We start from the raw sequence: 17,654 nt of genomic DNA on the forward strand, positions 1-17,654 counted from the left end.
CTCACCCTGATACTCCAGCTTGAATCCCGGCCGGTTCTGTGAGTGGTCGCTGTGGAAATACACGGTCGTCTCGTGGGATGTGGAGAGCAGGGCGCTGGGAAGCTCACTTCCACTGAATCTGCCCATCATGCGGCTGGTCTCATAGGGGCCATTCCGGATTTCTATGAAGTCATGGTTGGGCTCGGTGGAGAAGTTCAGGAACTGGATGTGAGCTCCTGGGAGCAAGACAGAGACAGACAGTGCCCAAAGCAATACAGTCCCGCATCCCACGTGCCACCTCATGAAAGCATCACCTGCCAGAGCCCACGGGTCCCCACTACAGACTGCCCACCCAGTTAGGGTTCCCAGATCACATGTGGGGAGTCACCAGTCCAGCCCAGTCTCTCGTCTTCAGGCAGGACTGAACTTAAAAGTATTTATATTATTCATTCGAAATGAAAGGCATCAGTCATTTCAGAGTGCCATCTTGAGTCTGTTTTATTTTATGGAAAACGAAGTTCAGGGTTAACACCTGATTAAATTTAGGATTCATATGTGTAGTATCAGTATAAAGATAGCTTTGTTAAAATAAACTTTTTACTTAAAAATACCATCACTTAAACATAACTACACCCAATCAAAAGACATGAACTTCAATACTGGTATTTTCCAGAACACTTATGATAATTCAGAAATTAGAAGAATACATCGTCCTATTGGTTCTATTAAGATGCCAAGTGAAGTTTATACTTTGGGATCTTATTGGATTAATCAAGATCTCCTAGCAACCCAACAGGTTAAATGCATCTCATTAACATCTTAACTTACATATTAATATATTCTTTGAAGAATAAAGGTGGGACTACTGATACTTATTTATTGATAAGATTTCTCAAATTAGATTACTATTATTGAAGAAATGTATTTCTAAGCATAGAAAGAAGTCTGCAATGTTAACTATGAAAATCTGACTGCAAAGTAGTATGTAACATACAATTCTAATTTTTGTATTAAAAAACTGGAGGACTATTCATTGATTCACTAATAACATTTATTGAGCTCTTGCCATGCATCAGGGCTGTGCTAGGTGGGCACTGCACGGGGAGGAACAAGATCTACAAGGCCCTTGTCTTCATGAAGGTCACATTTTGATGGTGAGGACTAAGTTGTGAGTGATTATTTCTGCATGGTGGGATTACAGATAAATTGGAATTTTTATAATTTGCTCATCTGTACTTTATAATTTGCTTAGCATGAGCACATAGGCGTGAATTTTTTGCATCCGATTATTTAAATAAAATAAAGACTTGGCATATACTGTTGAAGACCCTTCATGTCTCCTGCCCTCTCCCATTGTCCTTCTCTCCACAGAGGCAGTCACTCCCATGAATTTGGAAGATAGCCTTCCGGTTCATGTTTTTAGATTCTTAAATACATATCTGGTTTGTTTTAAATATTTGCATGAATCTTATTATACTGTATATACAGTTTTGTAAACTTTTAAATTTAGCATGTGTTTTTCAAGGTCTGTCCTTGTTGATATGTAAAGATACAGTTCATTGATTTTAACTACATATTAATTAATTCCATTTAATGAATTATCCAGCCACACTATTCACTCTCCTATTATTTAACATGTATATTGTTTCCAAATTACAGATAATTTTACATTGAGCACCTTTGTACTTATCTGCGGAACCTATGCTTTCCAGCCCACCGCCCATGCGTCATCCCAACACCGGGGCTGTACGTCCATAAAAGGGGCTCTTCAAGGATTGCAGAATTTCTGAATTGAGCTGCCTGACTGCCGCCATCTAGTGGCAGAAGTTTGTAAATGCAGCGGCTTTTAAACACAAAGCAGGTGCCATTAGGGCCTGTTTGGAGTCCAACACTAACTTGAAAGCAAGGGATCTGGTCTTCTGTGACTGGTCCCTGCAAGAGGATGACTTCCTGGAGGACTTAAAGATAGAGGTCTCTGGTGGCTGAACATCAAGACATACAAAGAAAGTGATGCACCTCCCACTTAAACTTCTGTTTTCCTCTGGATGTAGAGCCCTCCCTCCAGCCCTTTATCATCTGAGCTTCTTCTGACTCATGCCTGGATGCAGAGCTATAGGGTCTCCCAGCTCCTCTTTCCCTCAGTGTCTCAAAATCTGGAGTTTCCCAAGGCTGCCAAAGTCATCATTTTGCACCCTGATCATCCATCCCCAGTTTCCTTCAGAAGATGGTACTTAATATGACTCCATTTTCTGAGGGTCACAACCTCTCTCCTCCCCTCAGGTAAGCTTTAGATCTTTAGTTAGATCACTTTCTCTTAAAAGCCTCCTCTCCATCGGAAGACCCACTCTAGGATGAAAAATAAAGGACAAAAGAGGTGGTCTTCACTCCTGAGGTCACAGACTGGGGGTTCACAGGCCTGTGCAGCAGTGATCTCCTCGGGACATTTCATTCGTAGGAGCAGAGAAATGACTTGGGCAAGATGACTTATGTGTACAGCCTATAAATTCCATTCAGCATAAATCCTTTATCTCTTCAACAGAAATACTGGGGGTTAGATTACATTCCCAGTGCACAACACATGAATCTCCACTAATTTAATTTTGTACCCAGATCAATTTCCTCTACAGCACATCAACCCCTGTGTCTACACACACACACACACACACACACACACACACACACACACAAAGACATCTCCCAACCTCTAAGGCCAGCTAGAAGGTGAGTATAAAGAATGCAAACTCAATTTCACGTTGACCTTGGCTCAATTTAATTAGGATGAGAAATTAGATACTGGAATTAAAAGAACAGGCTGAAGTCCAGTCTCAGTAAAATAGATTGTTTTTTTCTTTTTTAACCAGCCCTGATTAATTTCTCATTCCACATTTTAGCTCACTGCTCAAATGATAAAAGTAATAATGGCAATCCCTGAAGTTTTTTCCCTATTTTATGTCCCCAAAGCCCGTTCATCTCTACCATTCCTAATTGATTCTCACGCTTGCACAAGAGGTCGACAGCTGAGGAAGCAGAGAGGCAGAGAGCTAAATGGACTCAGCCGAGGTTATGCTGAGTGACAACCACAGACAGCTGCTTTAAGCCCAGAGGCCTGGGAGTGAAGACTTACCAAAGCCCACGGGCAGTGCTATTTGCCAGGAGCAGTCCGTGTTGCTTGGGTAGCTGCCCGGGAAGCCGGGGCTCAGGATCACCCCGTCCATGTCTTCCACTGCTCCTCCGCACTGCGCTGTGACCGTGAGACCAGACAGAGCGTTAGGACTGCAGTGAGGTGAGTACGGGGCCATGCAGCACTTGGACTTTCCCAAGTCAATTTCCCTTTGAGAACCCAAAGGAACCTATAATTCATCTCCCTAAAAAAACTGCAGACAAGGGCCAAACTGAGTATGTAAATCCAGGAAGGGAAGCATATCCTAGGTCTGCCCAGCCGTCCACAAACCCAAGTTACGGATGCTTGACCTTGAGCATGCCCTTCAAAGTCAGTTTCCTTAGTGAGGTCATGCAGCAAAAGTGGTCTGCCCCAAGAGAAGTGTGACCATCTCCTACACTATCCCCCAAATCTCCCTCTCCTCACTGTCCAGTCAACTCTTCCAGGACTGAAAAATAGGAAAGAAGGGGACGGGGATGCATTGGCATGAGGCCAGGCTCTTTACAAATACATATTCCATGGGACCGCGTGGTCAACAGAGGAGCCCCACCACGAGCCCACCCTCAGAGCGTGGACACACGCCCTGAGCCAAAGTGACTGTGATTATTTCAGCCCAGGAGGGGTTGGGGCATCTGAATGTCCAATCGAGGTGACTTCAGTCACAGTCACCTGAAGACGCAGGGCTGGGGCACGACTGCAGCCTGGTCAGTTGACGTCGATTCTTTCCTTTTACATCTTATTAGGAAAAGGCTGTGTGAGCAGAAAGGGGTTAGCTTGTCATGGGAGGCCACAGAAAGGAGCGGAGGGGAGGCCATATGCCGTGTCTATGCAAACGCCTTCTGGGGAGAGGACTACTCGAGCACACAGACCCGAAGGGATCAGTGCCCGGGTGCAAAGCGGGGACTTGGGCATTGACCCCTGGGGTCACAATCCCAATGCTCCCACTTCCTGAGTGACTTTGGGCCAGCTCTAACTCCCTCCACCCCAAACCCCCAAACCTCAGTTTCCCCCACCCAGCACTTGTGTCACAGGGCGGTTATGAGGTTACAACAGAAAGGACTTCGCTTGACTTGGAACAGCGGCTGCAACACACAGTAAACCCTCAGCCACGGCATCTTCTGTTCTATGAGCAGTTCCCCGGGCAAGGCCTTTGTGATACAGGATGGGGAAAGGGCCCTGGGCTGACCACTCCCATTTCTGACTGCTCTGCAGATGACCAGGTCTGTGTCCTGGTGAGACCACTGAAGGAAAATGTCATATGCTCCAGTGCCACGCCCTTGGCTCACCTTGCTTCCTACCCGAAGGTTAGCCTAGATTTGCACTTGACAGTTGGCGGGGCATCAGGGAAACCTAGGTTTCCATTGCCAACTTTGCCACTTTCTTCTGAATCCTAAAAGCCTTAGTTTTCCTATTTGCAAAAATGAGGGTGATGACAGCTGCCCTGAAGGGCTGCGGTGAGGAGACACGTAGCTCCGTGCCCGGCACGTGGCAGACCTTCAATAAAGGGATGTTCCCCCTGCCGCAAGCTGACTAGAAGCTTCTGAGGGTGGAGATCCTGCCTTTTCTTGTATCCAATGATCTCTTCATCACTACTCGGCACAGAAACCAAACCAAGTCCTCGTTTCACAGGGAACCCTCAGCTTTCCTCTATCAGTGGATTCCATCTGTCTGTCCCACAAGAAGTCACAGGGGAAAGCCCAAAGTGCCCAGAGGTTCCATCTGGGGTTTGGTCGATTATCTGGAATCAGAATGGTCATCATCAGGTTTTTGAATGGGCAAGCCTCCTGTCATGTTTCATTTGGTGGGTGAAGGTATCCAAAAGTCAGGAAAATCTTGAGAGTTACAGCTTACAAAAACATCAGTCTAAAATACTGCCTGTGAGCAGAGCCGGAATACCAAACTTCCTTTGGAGTCGAACTTGATCCCAGTGATATGTCACTGAACTCGAAGCCCTGGTAGAAATGGATTTGAATGAACTGGAAAAGCAGGGACTCTCTTACCGATACAGAGCGGAGGAGGGTAGTTCCAGCGCCGCACGGTCCCGGGCATGCAGGAGATGTGGGCGTGGCCCTGGAGGAATCAAGAAGAGGGTGGGCTAGCTGCCCCCACAGGCACAATTGCAGGTACAACCTGGAGCAGGGGGCTTGTTCTGGGGCCTTGGGTCAAGGAACGAGACACATGGATCCACTGTGGAATGGGGAGTGAGGCAGAGGAAGAGAGATCTGGGGAAGGAGGCTTATTAGCGGCTATTGCTAAAGAATTCTCATTACTAAAGGTTCCTTGTGAGACTCCTTTAATTACTAGAGTCCCTCACTGCCTTCAAAGGAAAATTAAATTTTCCTGAAGTCTAATCAAACAGAAACTTTGCAGGAACACATTCAAGGCTAGCTTGTGCCAGATGGCTAAAGTCAGCACTTTGTCTTTTGCATGAACAGCCCCAGGAGGGGATAACGGTGCCTGAGGTATCTGGGGGGCTTCTCTCTGTTCTTTGGTGACTGCAGCTCTGCTGGGGGAAGGCCGGCTGACCCCAGCTCAGGGGACACCTTTTCCGGCCCTGGGGGTCAACGGGAGGTACCTGGAGGGCATATCCCGGTTCACACTGGAAAGAGACCACATCGTTCACCAAGTAGCGCTCGCCAGTCTTCAGCCCGTTACTGGGCACGGCAGGTTCTGGACAACTGCTCAGGCCCACCGCTAGACCAGACAGAGACAGACAACAGGAGAATGGACAAGCCCATCAGGTGGATGTAAGAGCAGGCCGAGGGCACGGCTGGCAGCAGGGAGGAGAAGCTGTCTCCAAGCTGTGTCTTCTCTGCTTTCTCTACTCCCAGCCTCTAGGCCAGGGTTTCCTAAGCCTTTCACCTCCCAGCACATGAGAAAATCAGAATGTTTATACGGCACAGAGGCTCAACAGACCAAAGCCTCCTGGGGCAGGTGGGTATCATCTGGGGACTCTGGCCATCCACAGGCCCTTGGGCTCAAAACTATACCCCAAGAAGTTCCATCATGCTCTTCCCAAGCAACTTTTGTCCTTCATGTGCTTTTAAGAAGTGAACGTGGTGCTTGGAAATGAAAGCTCTTTGGGCCTAAATCCACAAATCCCAGCATCTGGGACAAAAGACTCCAGGACAATATTAAAACAATCATCAAACTGAATTGAAAGTACTTCATCTCAACCGTCATCTTGTCTCTTTTTGCCCCACTCTTCCCTGCAGTCCAAGTAGAAGGCAACTCAGTATTTAGTGGGGTGATCACAGCTTAGTAACCTGAGACCTGCTTACTGGAATGGCAGTGGTAGACAGAAGGAGGAGGAGGGGCAGAGAGAAAGAGAAAGCAAGAGCAAAAGAGTGTGGTGGGAGAAGAATGGAATGGGGAGAGAGGTGAGGACAGAGAGAGGAAGACAGAAGGACACAGAGAAAAGTCCATTCTAATTTCTTTACATTGCATAGCTTGATTTTATTTAAGCCATGCTTACAACAAAGGAAGACTTAAAAAAAATCATATGCAATTTATTACTTCTGAAAGCATACTGTTTCATTTCCATTTCAATTAAATAAATATTAAATATGAGTCACAGCAGCAGACAAGACTTTTCAGTACCCTTCAAAACCGTTTGTCTCTACAATAGCAGTTAATTCTCCCCTTCTGTACCCTGTTTGTAGATTATCTACAAAACAAACACAACTACAGGGTACTGGCTCCTAGGAATTGCAGTCTCCAAATACTAATGGAGACCTCTGTTTTCCCCTAGTTCTTTCCACTGTGAGAGGACAGTGCATGATAAACACCAGCTACTGAGAAAACTACCCATTCTTTTGAACAACAGCAACAGCAAAAAAAAATTCAGAAAGGTGAATTTTTCCTGGGAATGAGGCAGTAGAATGGCAAAGAGATTTAGGGAAGTTCTATCTTTGGAACATGTAAGAGAAGAGAAGATTCTAGGGAACATTTAAGAACTCAAATTTAAATATTGGATAAGGAAACAAAACTGGAGAGAACAGAGACCAGAGGGTGAAAGGAAAAGTATGAATTATTCAAGAGCCCAGGATACTTCACCCTGCTGGGTGAGTGAGGCCCGAGAGGTCTGTGGGAGGAAGGTCTTGGAGGTCCCTGCCCTATCCTCCACCCTGCAGGGTCTTGGCCTCCAGCTGCCCCAGGGCTTTCTGACCAGCTGCACATTTCAGTTCTTCCAGGAGATGAACATCCTGGGATCCAGCTAATCCTCTCCCAACTACCTGGACAAAGCTCGTTCATTTTGAGACCAGCTGGGCAATGCTGACCCTATCAGGCCTCCAGCAGCAAGTGGGGCTTCCATCGGCCCATCCTGTCCAAGATGGTCCAGCCAACCACACCTTCCCCCGTTTCTTACTTCTCATTCCAATTCTAACTCAGGTACCCCTTCTGTAAAGTCTCACGTGGCCAGGGTTAGCTCCCTTCTTCTGTACACCCTTAGCATATCAGGTTGAACTACAATTACTGTTTCCATGTCCATCTCTCCCCCTAGACTTTGTGCTTTGTGCCTTATTCATCTTTGTTCCGTGGGCACTTAGCACAGGGTGTGCCACATTGCAGGTGTCCAGTGTTTCTTCATGACATTCACTTCTCCACCAGCCTCCGGGAGAAGTGACCGTTCTATCCTTTGAACCACCGCTGTACCTCCTGGCGACACCCCTGTGAGCACCTGGAATGCTGTCATGTCCTGCTCTGTCCACGTGTCTGCCTCTCTCCCATGGACTCAGAGGGGACTCACCCATCTTGCTCTTACCCGATCCCAGCATCGCACCTGGCACATTGTAAATACCCTATAAGTAACTGCTGAATGAATGCGTGGCAAACGCTGCTGCCAACATATTTTCTCCTGTACCCAGTGGGGATGGGGATGGGCAGGCCGTCTCAGGATGAAAGCAGTTACCCCAGCAACCTCTGTCTTTGTCGCCCCACAAGGCACATCTGCAGCCCTTTTCCTTTTCTTTTTTTAAAAATTAAAAAAAAATTTAATACAATTTTTAAAGGCTACTTTCCACTTACAGTTATTATAAAATATTGGCTATATTCCCCGTGTTGTACGATACATCCTTGAGCCTATCTTACGCCCGATAGTTTGTACCTCCCCCTCCCCCTGCAACCATTTTTCTTTAAGAGTTTTTAGTTGTGACCACTTAGGGATGCTGGAAGCCAGGATGTAAGGTTTTGAGGGTGGGAGAGGAGTGAAGTTTGCAATGAGGAGAAGAACTTCAAGGACAGTTGCATCATTGACCAGGGGTTGGAGAAGCCAGTTTTTAGGACTGGAGGAGGAGAGCACCTCCATCGTCTCACACCCCGAATAATTTACTGGGCCCAAGCCGGTGACCAGGCCCCCCTCCCACTCCTGTGTGGACACAGAGGAAGCACACAGGTTTTTGAGGAACGGACCCTTAGGTGAGAACCCTGGCTCCACCACTTCCTGGCTGTGTGTCTTGAGGAGGTTTCAGACCTTCTCTGAGCTTGAGCATCTTCATCTAGTTTGGTGTAGGTGTAAGGCTTCAGTGGGGTGGAGAATATATAGCCCCAGGATAACCCCCGCTCCTCGTGGGAACTTGGGCCCTGTCAGTTCCCACCCTGAACCCTGCAAGCAGCTGGATTCTCACTTTTGTACTCCAAGTGGAAGCCGGCTGCAGACACGCTGATGTCTGAGTAGAAATGCAGGTAGAGCTGGTTGGAGGTGCTGTTCAGCAGGGCAGGCACGGTCGTACCTGGCGAGGAAATGGGGACCAATCAGACTTAGCCTCTCCTCACCCCTGGGCGCCTGCCCATTTCGCCAGCTATTGCTACCTGCTGACGTTCTGCTCCCAAGGCCCCCAGATGTCCCCAGTTATCAAACTCACTGAATGACACATTAGCTCGCCTTAGTGTGCTGGGTCTCCAACGGCTGAGGGAGGAGAGACTCCAAACAACTTCCTGCAAAATAGCAGTGGCAGAGCCACATGCCAGCAGCAGGGTGACTTCCCTCAGGTGGCCTATGAGTTTGGTCCCCTTCCAGGCGTCTCCAAAGTGACTCTGACGTGGATAATTCTCTAGGCCATTCAGGCAGTGTAGACAGTTTATCTGGGGCACATGACTCCTCTTAGGTCTTGGCAGCATGAAGTTCTGGGGTCTACAAGACCCAGATAATTGCCCTGACCTTTGGGCAAAATCATACACCACCCTTAGAAGTCCACTGCTGGAATGGAAAGCGGTGTGGCCACTCTCCTGACAGTCTCTCAAAAAAGTTAAATATAGAATCACACATGACCCAGGAATTCCACTCCTAGGTGTATACGCAAGAGACTTGAAAACATGTTCCCATGGAAACTTGTACGTGCATGTCCATAGCAACGTTATTCATAATTAGCCAACAAGTTGGAAACAACCAAATGTCCATCAACTGATGAATGGATGAATGAAATGTGGTCTGTCCGCACGCTGAAGTGCTGATGTGTGCTGTACATGGTGACCCTTGAAAACGTTACACTGAGTGAAAGAAGCCAGACCCAGAAGGCCATATATTGTAGGACTCCATTTATATGAAATGTCCGGAACGAGCAAATCCATAGAGATGGAAAGTAGCTTAGTGGTTGCCAGGGGGTGCGGGTGGGCGGGACAACGGGGAGTGTGTACAGGTGGGTACCTGGTTTCTTTTTGGGGGTGATGAAAACGATCTGGGATTGGATAGCGGTGATGCTTGTAGAACCTTGTGAATATACTAAAACCCACTAAATTGTACACTTTAAAATGGTAAATTTTATGGCATGTGAATTACATTTCAATAATAATAATAAAAGTCCACGACTGCCCTCGGAGTCCAGGTCCCTAGAGGCCCCGCCTCACCTGAGAAACTCCCCAGCATGGCTGCAGTGTTGTCCGCACCGTCAAACACTTCCAGGGAGTCCCAGTTCTGCTCGGTGACAAAACTGACGACTTGAATCTGGAAAGGCAGGGAGATTGAATCGTTGGTTAGGCAGCCCTCCCTCTTTTCCTCCCTTCCCATCTACGTGAAGGGAGGAGCACCTAGTCTGGACCCGACACTGTGCTAGGAGCTCTGAGAAAAGTAAGATGCAGTCCCTGTTCCCAGGCAGCGCATTGTCCAGTGGCGGAGAGAGGTGTGAGATGATTGCACGGCAGCGGGGTACTCGGTCAGGCAGAGAACGGGGAAAGGAAAGCCCAGGCTACTTCGGTCCAGCTGGCCTCCTCCTCACTTCTCCAACACTCCTGGGGTTTCCTCACTTTCCTGTCTCGACCGCACCAGACATCCCGCAGCTGTGAGCCAATAACCCGCGCTTGGCTGGACCTGTACACCTTGAGTCCCTGCGGCTCCGCTCTGTTGGCCTTGACCGCCCCGGCCCCTCCTCCCGGCCGCTGCAGCTGTCCTGGGCCTCCTCCAGCTGGCTGTCACCCCCGGGCACCAGTATGGTCCCGATTCCACTGGGGCCTCAGGCCGCAGGTGCGACACCCCAGGTGTGCGCCGGGTGCCGGTCCCTGCTTCATCTGTGCTGGCCGGTTTGCTCCCTCCCCTCACCTGCAATGCCTCCTCTTCCATCCCCCCGCACTCTGAAGAACAGAACCCTTCAAGCCGTTTGAGAAACACCTCCTACGATTCCTCCCCAGCCTTCACACTCCAGCTCCGGGCCCACCTCCTTCTTCTGGCTTCCCTGATGGCCGAGCCAGCGCCCACCCCTCGGCCGGCCTTCCTGAGCCGGGAGCTGTTGCGTTTTTCTGTTTGGGGGCCTCCCCCGCACACCTTGCCTGAGGGGCAGGGACAGGCTGCTGTGTCTGCCCCCGGCACCCCCTTGGCCCTTACCTGGATGCCAGCGCCTTCGGGGACCATGATCTTCCACACGCAGTTGAGGCTGTTGAGGTACGGCTCGGGGAAGCCGGGGGACAGTATGGTGCCCCTGCGCTCCGTGAGGTTGCCGCCACAGGGCACTGGGAAGGAGGCCGCTCTGGTCTCTGTGGGCCCCCAGGGGAGCCTCCCCGGCAGACCCCTCCCAGGCCCGCCCCCCGCCCCGGCCTCGCTGTGACTCCGCCCCCGGCTGGCTCCCCCACCTGGGCCCCGCCCCGGCCCCGCCCCCTCCCGTGGCTCCTCCCCTTACGTACGACCCTCCTGAGGGACCTGGATCCCGCTCCCCCGCCCCCATGTCCCTTCCCCAGCAGCCCCCGCCGCTCCTCCTCCCTGTCTTCACGCCGACCCACAGGAGGAGGGCTTGGCTGGAAGGGGTCCCCCCCCTGAAGTCACTCTGGCCGGCGGGGCTGCTGTGAGTCTTGCTGGGTGTTGGCCGGCCACCCTCGCCCCCAAGTCCCCGTTGTCCAGGACTCACCCACACACGTTGGTGCTGAGACATTCCACTGGGCCAGGGCCCCGGGAACAGGGAGGCACTCGATTTCTGGGGAGCCCTGCAGGGCGTAGCCGGAGTTGCATTCGAAGCGGACGGCGGCGCCCACCGAGAAGTCACTGCCCAGCCTCCTGCCGTAGCGGGGTTCCGGCACCGAGCTGCACTGCGTGGCGCTGGTCCGGGGCACCGCTGCAGGGGACAAGGGCGCTGAGGGGCAGGCTGCAGCCCTCTAGGGACTGGCCCGGCGATGCGCACACCGGGGGGCTGGAGCTGGGGGGGACCCTGAGAGGCTCTGGGCGCTTTCCCTCAGAGCAAGGGTAGGGGGCTTTCTAGGATGAGGCCCATCTTACTGAAACATAGCTGGACACACAATGTTGTAGCACAGCTTCTGGAAACCACGGGAGGCACTGTGAGCCCCCTGGGCCCAGACTTTAGGTCCAGGTGTGCTCTCCGCCTCCCCAATGAAGCCCCTTGCCCAGTAGGGTCCCATGTCCCCTAACAGGGAGAATGGCCCTTCCTTCTCCCCTGACCCTGCCTTTGCCCTCTTCACCCCATGTGCCTGAAGACCCTGCCCAGGGCTCTGCTCTCATGACCTGAATCTCCCTTCCTCCTACCTACAGGGGCTAATAGGACCTTTGAACCCAGGCCCCAGGGAGGGTGTCCCAGGGGCAGGATTATCCTTGCACAGGGCAATACATTTCATCCTGGGCAGTGGAATGAACAGGACCATTCTTGGAACCTGAGCCCTAGAAGAGTGGACGTTCTCCTGGACAGAGAGAGCCTGGGGCCTCCAGGCGGAGGCCAGGGTGCTCCAGGACTTGGCCTTTCCGGGCTCGTAAGGAAGGGGACAGACACTGATGACCTGCTTCATGCCAGCTACTCTGTGAACCCTTTTAATGCCATCGCTGAGGTAATATGATCACCCTCATTTTACAGGTGAACAAACTGCGGCTCCAAGAGGAGGAGTAGCTGGTGCCCAGTTAGAAAGTGACAGAGCTGGGATCCAAATCCATGTCCAGCTCACTCCAAAGCCTGTGTTTTCCCCGCACCTTTACTGGGTCTTGCAGACAAAACCAAGCTCCACGGGAGAGGGTCTGGGTAAGAGGCCTGGGCTGGTCTTCCCAATGCCATCAGGACTGTGCCAGACAATGGGCAGTGGGGGTGTGTGTGCAAATTAGCTTCCCTTCTATGATTTCTTCCCTTATCCAGCATGGAGTTTGGTCCAAGAATTGTCTGTTGGGTACATGAATGTATAAAATTCAACTGAATTTCAGGGAACTGCCCCACAAACCAGTAACTGCCCCAAAACACCCTAAGAATGAGGCTCAGACTAGGGGGGTCAAAGGTCCCTGTTCTCTCTGAAGAACTGAGAATGCCTTCACACCTCTCACGTTCACATCCTGCATACCTTGATAGACAAAGTGGAAGCCTCTGGCTGGAACTTGGCCTTTGGCACTGAACTTAATGAGGACTTGATTGGAGGTGGCCAAGGGCAGCGATTCTCCTGCAGAGATAAGGGGCAAAGAGGAGAGGAAGACTGTGAGTCCAGCAGTCGGGCCTGGCAGGTAAAATCCTGGCCAGGATGGAGGGGCTGCCCACACCCCACACAGCAGTCCCTTCCACCTCCCAGGTCTTCCTAAAATGAAACCTCACATTTTTACTTCAAGTTACAGTTTAAAGTTTACAGAAAGCTTTCACATCCGTGGTCTTAACGTTGATCCATGTCAATGTGAGGTTGGCATTCAGTACCTGCAGTTTATAGATCAAGAAAGATAGGCTCAGATCAAATGACCTGCTTGGAAAGGAGAACGCTTCTAAAGATGTGTTGACCCACATGGATGGGGGAGAATGGCCATTACCAAACTGACTGGTGGTTTACTTGGAAAACTGGTATCAATCTGATAAAAACAAACAAACAAAAAAGGCACCAAGTTCTGGGAAGGAAGGTGACGTAATCACTGGAGAGTAACTGGCTTTTCCCAGATGCCCTGTGAAATGACTGACAACCAGAGTGATCGTATAATTTATTGCTCATACTAGGACACTTCCGAGAGTCAAAGGGCATGCTATTAATAATTATGCTGGGACAACCAAGTGAAAGCTGGGACTATCCCAGGCAAAGCAGGGTGTACTGTCAACCAACCAATAACACAATAAAGTGGGGAAAGTCCGCACAGGCACAGGAAGCTAAGGAAGCCCAACAGCTTCTATATCAGAAGATAAAGATATATCTTCTGCTTGACGTGCTGCAGACGGACCTGCAGCCGTGAGGTGGACTCCTGCTCACCATCGCCTTCCTGTGGAAGCTGAGGGAGAATGTGGGGTGATGGGCAGTGGCATGGCCACTCTGCATGCTGCCTCTCCATAGCCTTAGGGACCCCTGGGAATGTCTGCCGACCCCACCGTCAGAAGGGAAGCAGGTGTTACAGAAAGCCAGGCTACATCTCCACTTCAGGGAGGCTTGGAGTTGGAACCACCCAAGGAGCCATTGGGAGGCACATCTGGGGTCCACCAGTGCTTCCAGAAAGCCCATGTGGTGCTACTGGTCATGGGGATTAGACAGCCTTTTTCACAACACACTTAGATGTACACAGATCCCAGGTGGCTGAGCCTAGGAATCACTGCCCAGCTAAATTCTGGCTGCCAAAGCAGAAAGAAACTCACGAAGAAAAGCTTTTCGTGACTTTCACCACCATCTCTAGTTCCTCCTCTCAATAAATGTGAGCAGAACAAACTCAACTTTTCCATTTTCCCATCATCTGGCCGGATATATGTGGAGTAGGACCCCCCGTAATGTCTCATAGGACCCATTTCAACTTCCAGTGCTGGACGTATGCAGCTCTCCCTCTCCAGGAATAAACACACAGTAAAAATCACTGGACATAAGAAAAGATTCCAAAGTTTGAAGGGAGGAGACCTCTCAGAAGTCAAAGCAAGTATCTTTATGTGAACTACAACAAAGAACAGGTAAAAATCTCAGAAGATTTCTAATAGCGGTTGTCACAAGATTAAATTTAGCATTGCCTTTCTGAGATTAGAGGAGGAAGATGTGTCAAAGAACAGATCTGAGATCAATAAAAGCTACAAAGAGATGAGAAACTCTGGCACATGGAGCTGGATTCTGCAGAAATTGAACAGCAAAGTGGAGATTAAATTGGGGAAATTCTTGCAGAATCCACAGAAAAAGGATAAAGAGATTAAACTAATGAGAGAAACGACAAGTGACGTGGAAGACAGGCAGAAAAAAAATCCAATATGCACATATCAAGAATTCTAGAGAGAGAAGACAAGAGAAACTGAACGAGAAAAAATAATTTAAGAAGGAAGACAACTTCCTAAGCTTGAGAAAGACTTGAGGTTTTTGAATGAGATTGTTCACAAAGTACCAGATCTAATTAATGAAAAGAGATTTCCACCACAACACATCCTAGTGGGCTTTTCAATTTTAAAAATAAAGAAAAAAATGTGAAAGGTTTTTAAAAGAGAAAAGCATGGGTTGCCTACAAGGACAAAGAATCAGGTTGAATTTCAACTCATCTATAATATTAGCTATTGGAATAAAGTAATCATTGCAGCTTTGAAATGTTTGTGACCCCTAATTTGATTTATAATCAGGTTGTCATTTATATGATACATCAAAGGAAAGGCATTCTCACACATGCAAGGTGACAGAAAGTACTGCAGTGAGGAGCCCTACTTTTAAAAACTGAACAAAAGTAGGGAAATCAAAAACTATCAGGGATAAAGACAACTAGGAAAATATAGTTAAACCCAATTAATTATTGTTAAAGAGGTAACAAGACTAAATGCAAATGGAAAAACTTGTTCTTGGGAAAGAAGTCTGTAATTATAAAATAATTACTAATAACATTGATAAAGTCCAAATGTATCAACAAAGCTTGGAAATTAGAGGTGGGTCAGGTATGAATGGAAACGTGAAGAAGCAAAAGCAAAGCAAAACAAACAAAACAAAACAAGGTGACAGATAGCAGGCCACATGTTTCACTTATAAGTAAACTTCCTCTTAAAAGAAAAAGACTCTCAAAGAAAATGAGAAAAGATAAATCAGGCAAACACAGATAAAAAATTGTTAGAAACGCAGGAAGACAACAAAATATCACAATTGTGCTGGCAGATACTTTCACACAACATTCTATTGATATATAAATAGACAAACAAAATGAAGACTGTTGAGTAGTGGTCTTCAAGCTTTTCTTTTTCTCCCCCAGCCCAGCCACAGGGACAGGGACACAGTTCACTCCCATCAGCACCAAAGTCTCATCATCAGTGTTTCTCTATATGAAGAATAAGAGATGATCTGAGGATATTGATATTAATGTATATAGGTCATATGCTTCTATCTATCTATCTATCCATCCATCTATCCATCCAGCCACCTATCAGTTATCTATCTCTATCCCTCTTTCTTTCTATTTCTATTGTTCATTTACATTTCTATCTATCCCTATACCTATATCCATATTTATATCTACAGGTCCTAAGTGCATACCTATCTCTCTACCTGTACCTATGCTTATATTTCTATATCTATGGCTATACTTATATCTATCTATCTATCAAGAGATTTTGAAAAAGCATCTTACCCTCCAAAATTCTGATTTACACTCTTGGATGAGTGTGTGTGTGGGGGGTGTTCCATTTCGTTGAGAACCACTGATATAATGGGTTTGAATAATAAAAATGGGTAAGCCTTATCTAATGGCTATTACAAAGCTTATTGAATCCTAACAGTAAATCTAGGAGGTAGAAGTTTTACTTTTTGCACTTTGCACATGAGGAAACTGAAGCTCAGAGTGGCCAAAGATTGTGACTGCAAGCGCCTAGCATGCAAGTTGGAGAGCTGAGATTAGAGACCAGGCAGTGTGGCCACAGGGCCTGAGCTTGCCCCTTCTCTCTACGTGGACTCTCTACACAACAGAGAACACACATTCTTCTCAGATAATTAAGGAATTAAAAAAAATGTCCTTGGCTACTGAGAGGACCTCATTGAATACCCAAAGTAGAAATGGTACAGGCCGCATTCTCTACCTGGCAATAAAAATAGAAATTAACACAAATGTTTAAATGTAATGGGAACAAAATCCAGGTTCTTGGGGAAAAAGAAGAGACATCCTTAAACAACTCTTGGGCAGAAAGAGTAAATCATGATCATGGATTATTTAGAAAGTAATGATGATGAAAATAGTAGACATCAAAATTTATGGCATGAAGCCAAAACTATGCTTAGAGGTGAATATATATATGCTGTAAACGTGCTTCTTTATTACACAGAGAAAATAAACAAAACTCTCAATTCAAAAAGTTACAACAAGAAGAATAAAATAATCTGAAGAAAAAAAGGGGAGACGTTATGAAACAAAAGCAGGGTTCAATTAATTAGAAAACAATAACAAAGTCTACAGAAGAATTGATAAGTTGAAGCAATATAAAACAGAACAAAGCCAACAAAACGAAACAAACTAAACAATATAAAACCTCTGGTCCAGCTGAGAAAAAAGGGCAACTATGAATATACGGTTCAGTCTGTGGAGCTTGTTATTATTTTCTAATTAATTAACCTTTGCTTTTGTTTCATGACATCTCTCCTCCTATTTTTCTTCAGATTGTTTTGTTTTTCTTGTGTATAACCACTAATACAAAAGAGATTAAACATCAACATAGGATATTATGTAAGCGATGGTGTTACATTTAAAATAATCACAAAATAGATTTTTTTACTAACATAAAATATTAACATTGATGTTAAGGTAATATACCTGACTAGACCAATAACCATGGAAGAAAATAAAAGAAAAACTACTAAAAAGAGATAAAATAATGAGACAGATTTATTTTCAGACAATATCGTTTCTTGCCTAGAGGACCCAGGAGAATCAGTTGGCAGTGTTAGCATTATTATGGAGGGGTCAATGACTTTACAAGATGAATATACCCCAAATAACAGTCTTCTAATATACTAGCAAAGACCACTTAGAAAATATAATGGTGGGGCAGGCAGGTGATGCCAGGGGGAGACTCATTTACAGTAGCAGCAACAAAAATTCCACAAAATATCTAGAAATAAAATTAACAGAAAATGGATACTGCCTAAATGAAAATTATAGCACCTTTCCAAAGGTTTTTTTTGTTTGTTTCTTTCAAAAGAT

At 47.3% G+C, this 17,654-nt stretch overlaps 1 protein-coding gene across 2 annotated transcripts in view; it reads right to left on the reverse strand.

Annotated features, from left to right (window-relative positions):
* Positions 1-17,654, reverse strand: part of CSMD2 (CUB and Sushi multiple domains 2) — a 645,193-nt gene that overhangs the window by 111,140 nt on the left and 516,399 nt on the right. For both annotated transcript variants that reach the window (XM_068537861.1, XM_068537860.1), the window contains exons 33-41: positions 12,896-12,991; positions 11,473-11,676; positions 10,956-11,080; positions 9,986-10,082; positions 8,767-8,871; positions 5,715-5,833; positions 5,140-5,209; positions 3,104-3,220; positions 6-215 (exon numbers count right to left, since the gene is read on the reverse strand). In XM_068537861.1, the coding sequence (XP_068393962.1) occupies positions 6-215; positions 3,104-3,220; positions 5,140-5,209; positions 5,715-5,833; positions 8,767-8,871; positions 9,986-10,082; positions 10,956-11,080; positions 11,473-11,676; positions 12,896-12,991 (1,143 nt within the window). The remainder of the gene's footprint in view (positions 1-5; positions 216-3,103; positions 3,221-5,139; positions 5,210-5,714; positions 5,834-8,766; positions 8,872-9,985; positions 10,083-10,955; positions 11,081-11,472; positions 11,677-12,895; positions 12,992-17,654) is intronic.

This window comes from Eschrichtius robustus, chromosome 3, assembly GCF_028021215.1.
Source record: "Eschrichtius robustus isolate mEscRob2 chromosome 3, mEscRob2.pri, whole genome shotgun sequence".
Lineage (NCBI taxonomy): Eukaryota > Metazoa > Chordata > Mammalia > Artiodactyla > Eschrichtiidae > Eschrichtius > Eschrichtius robustus.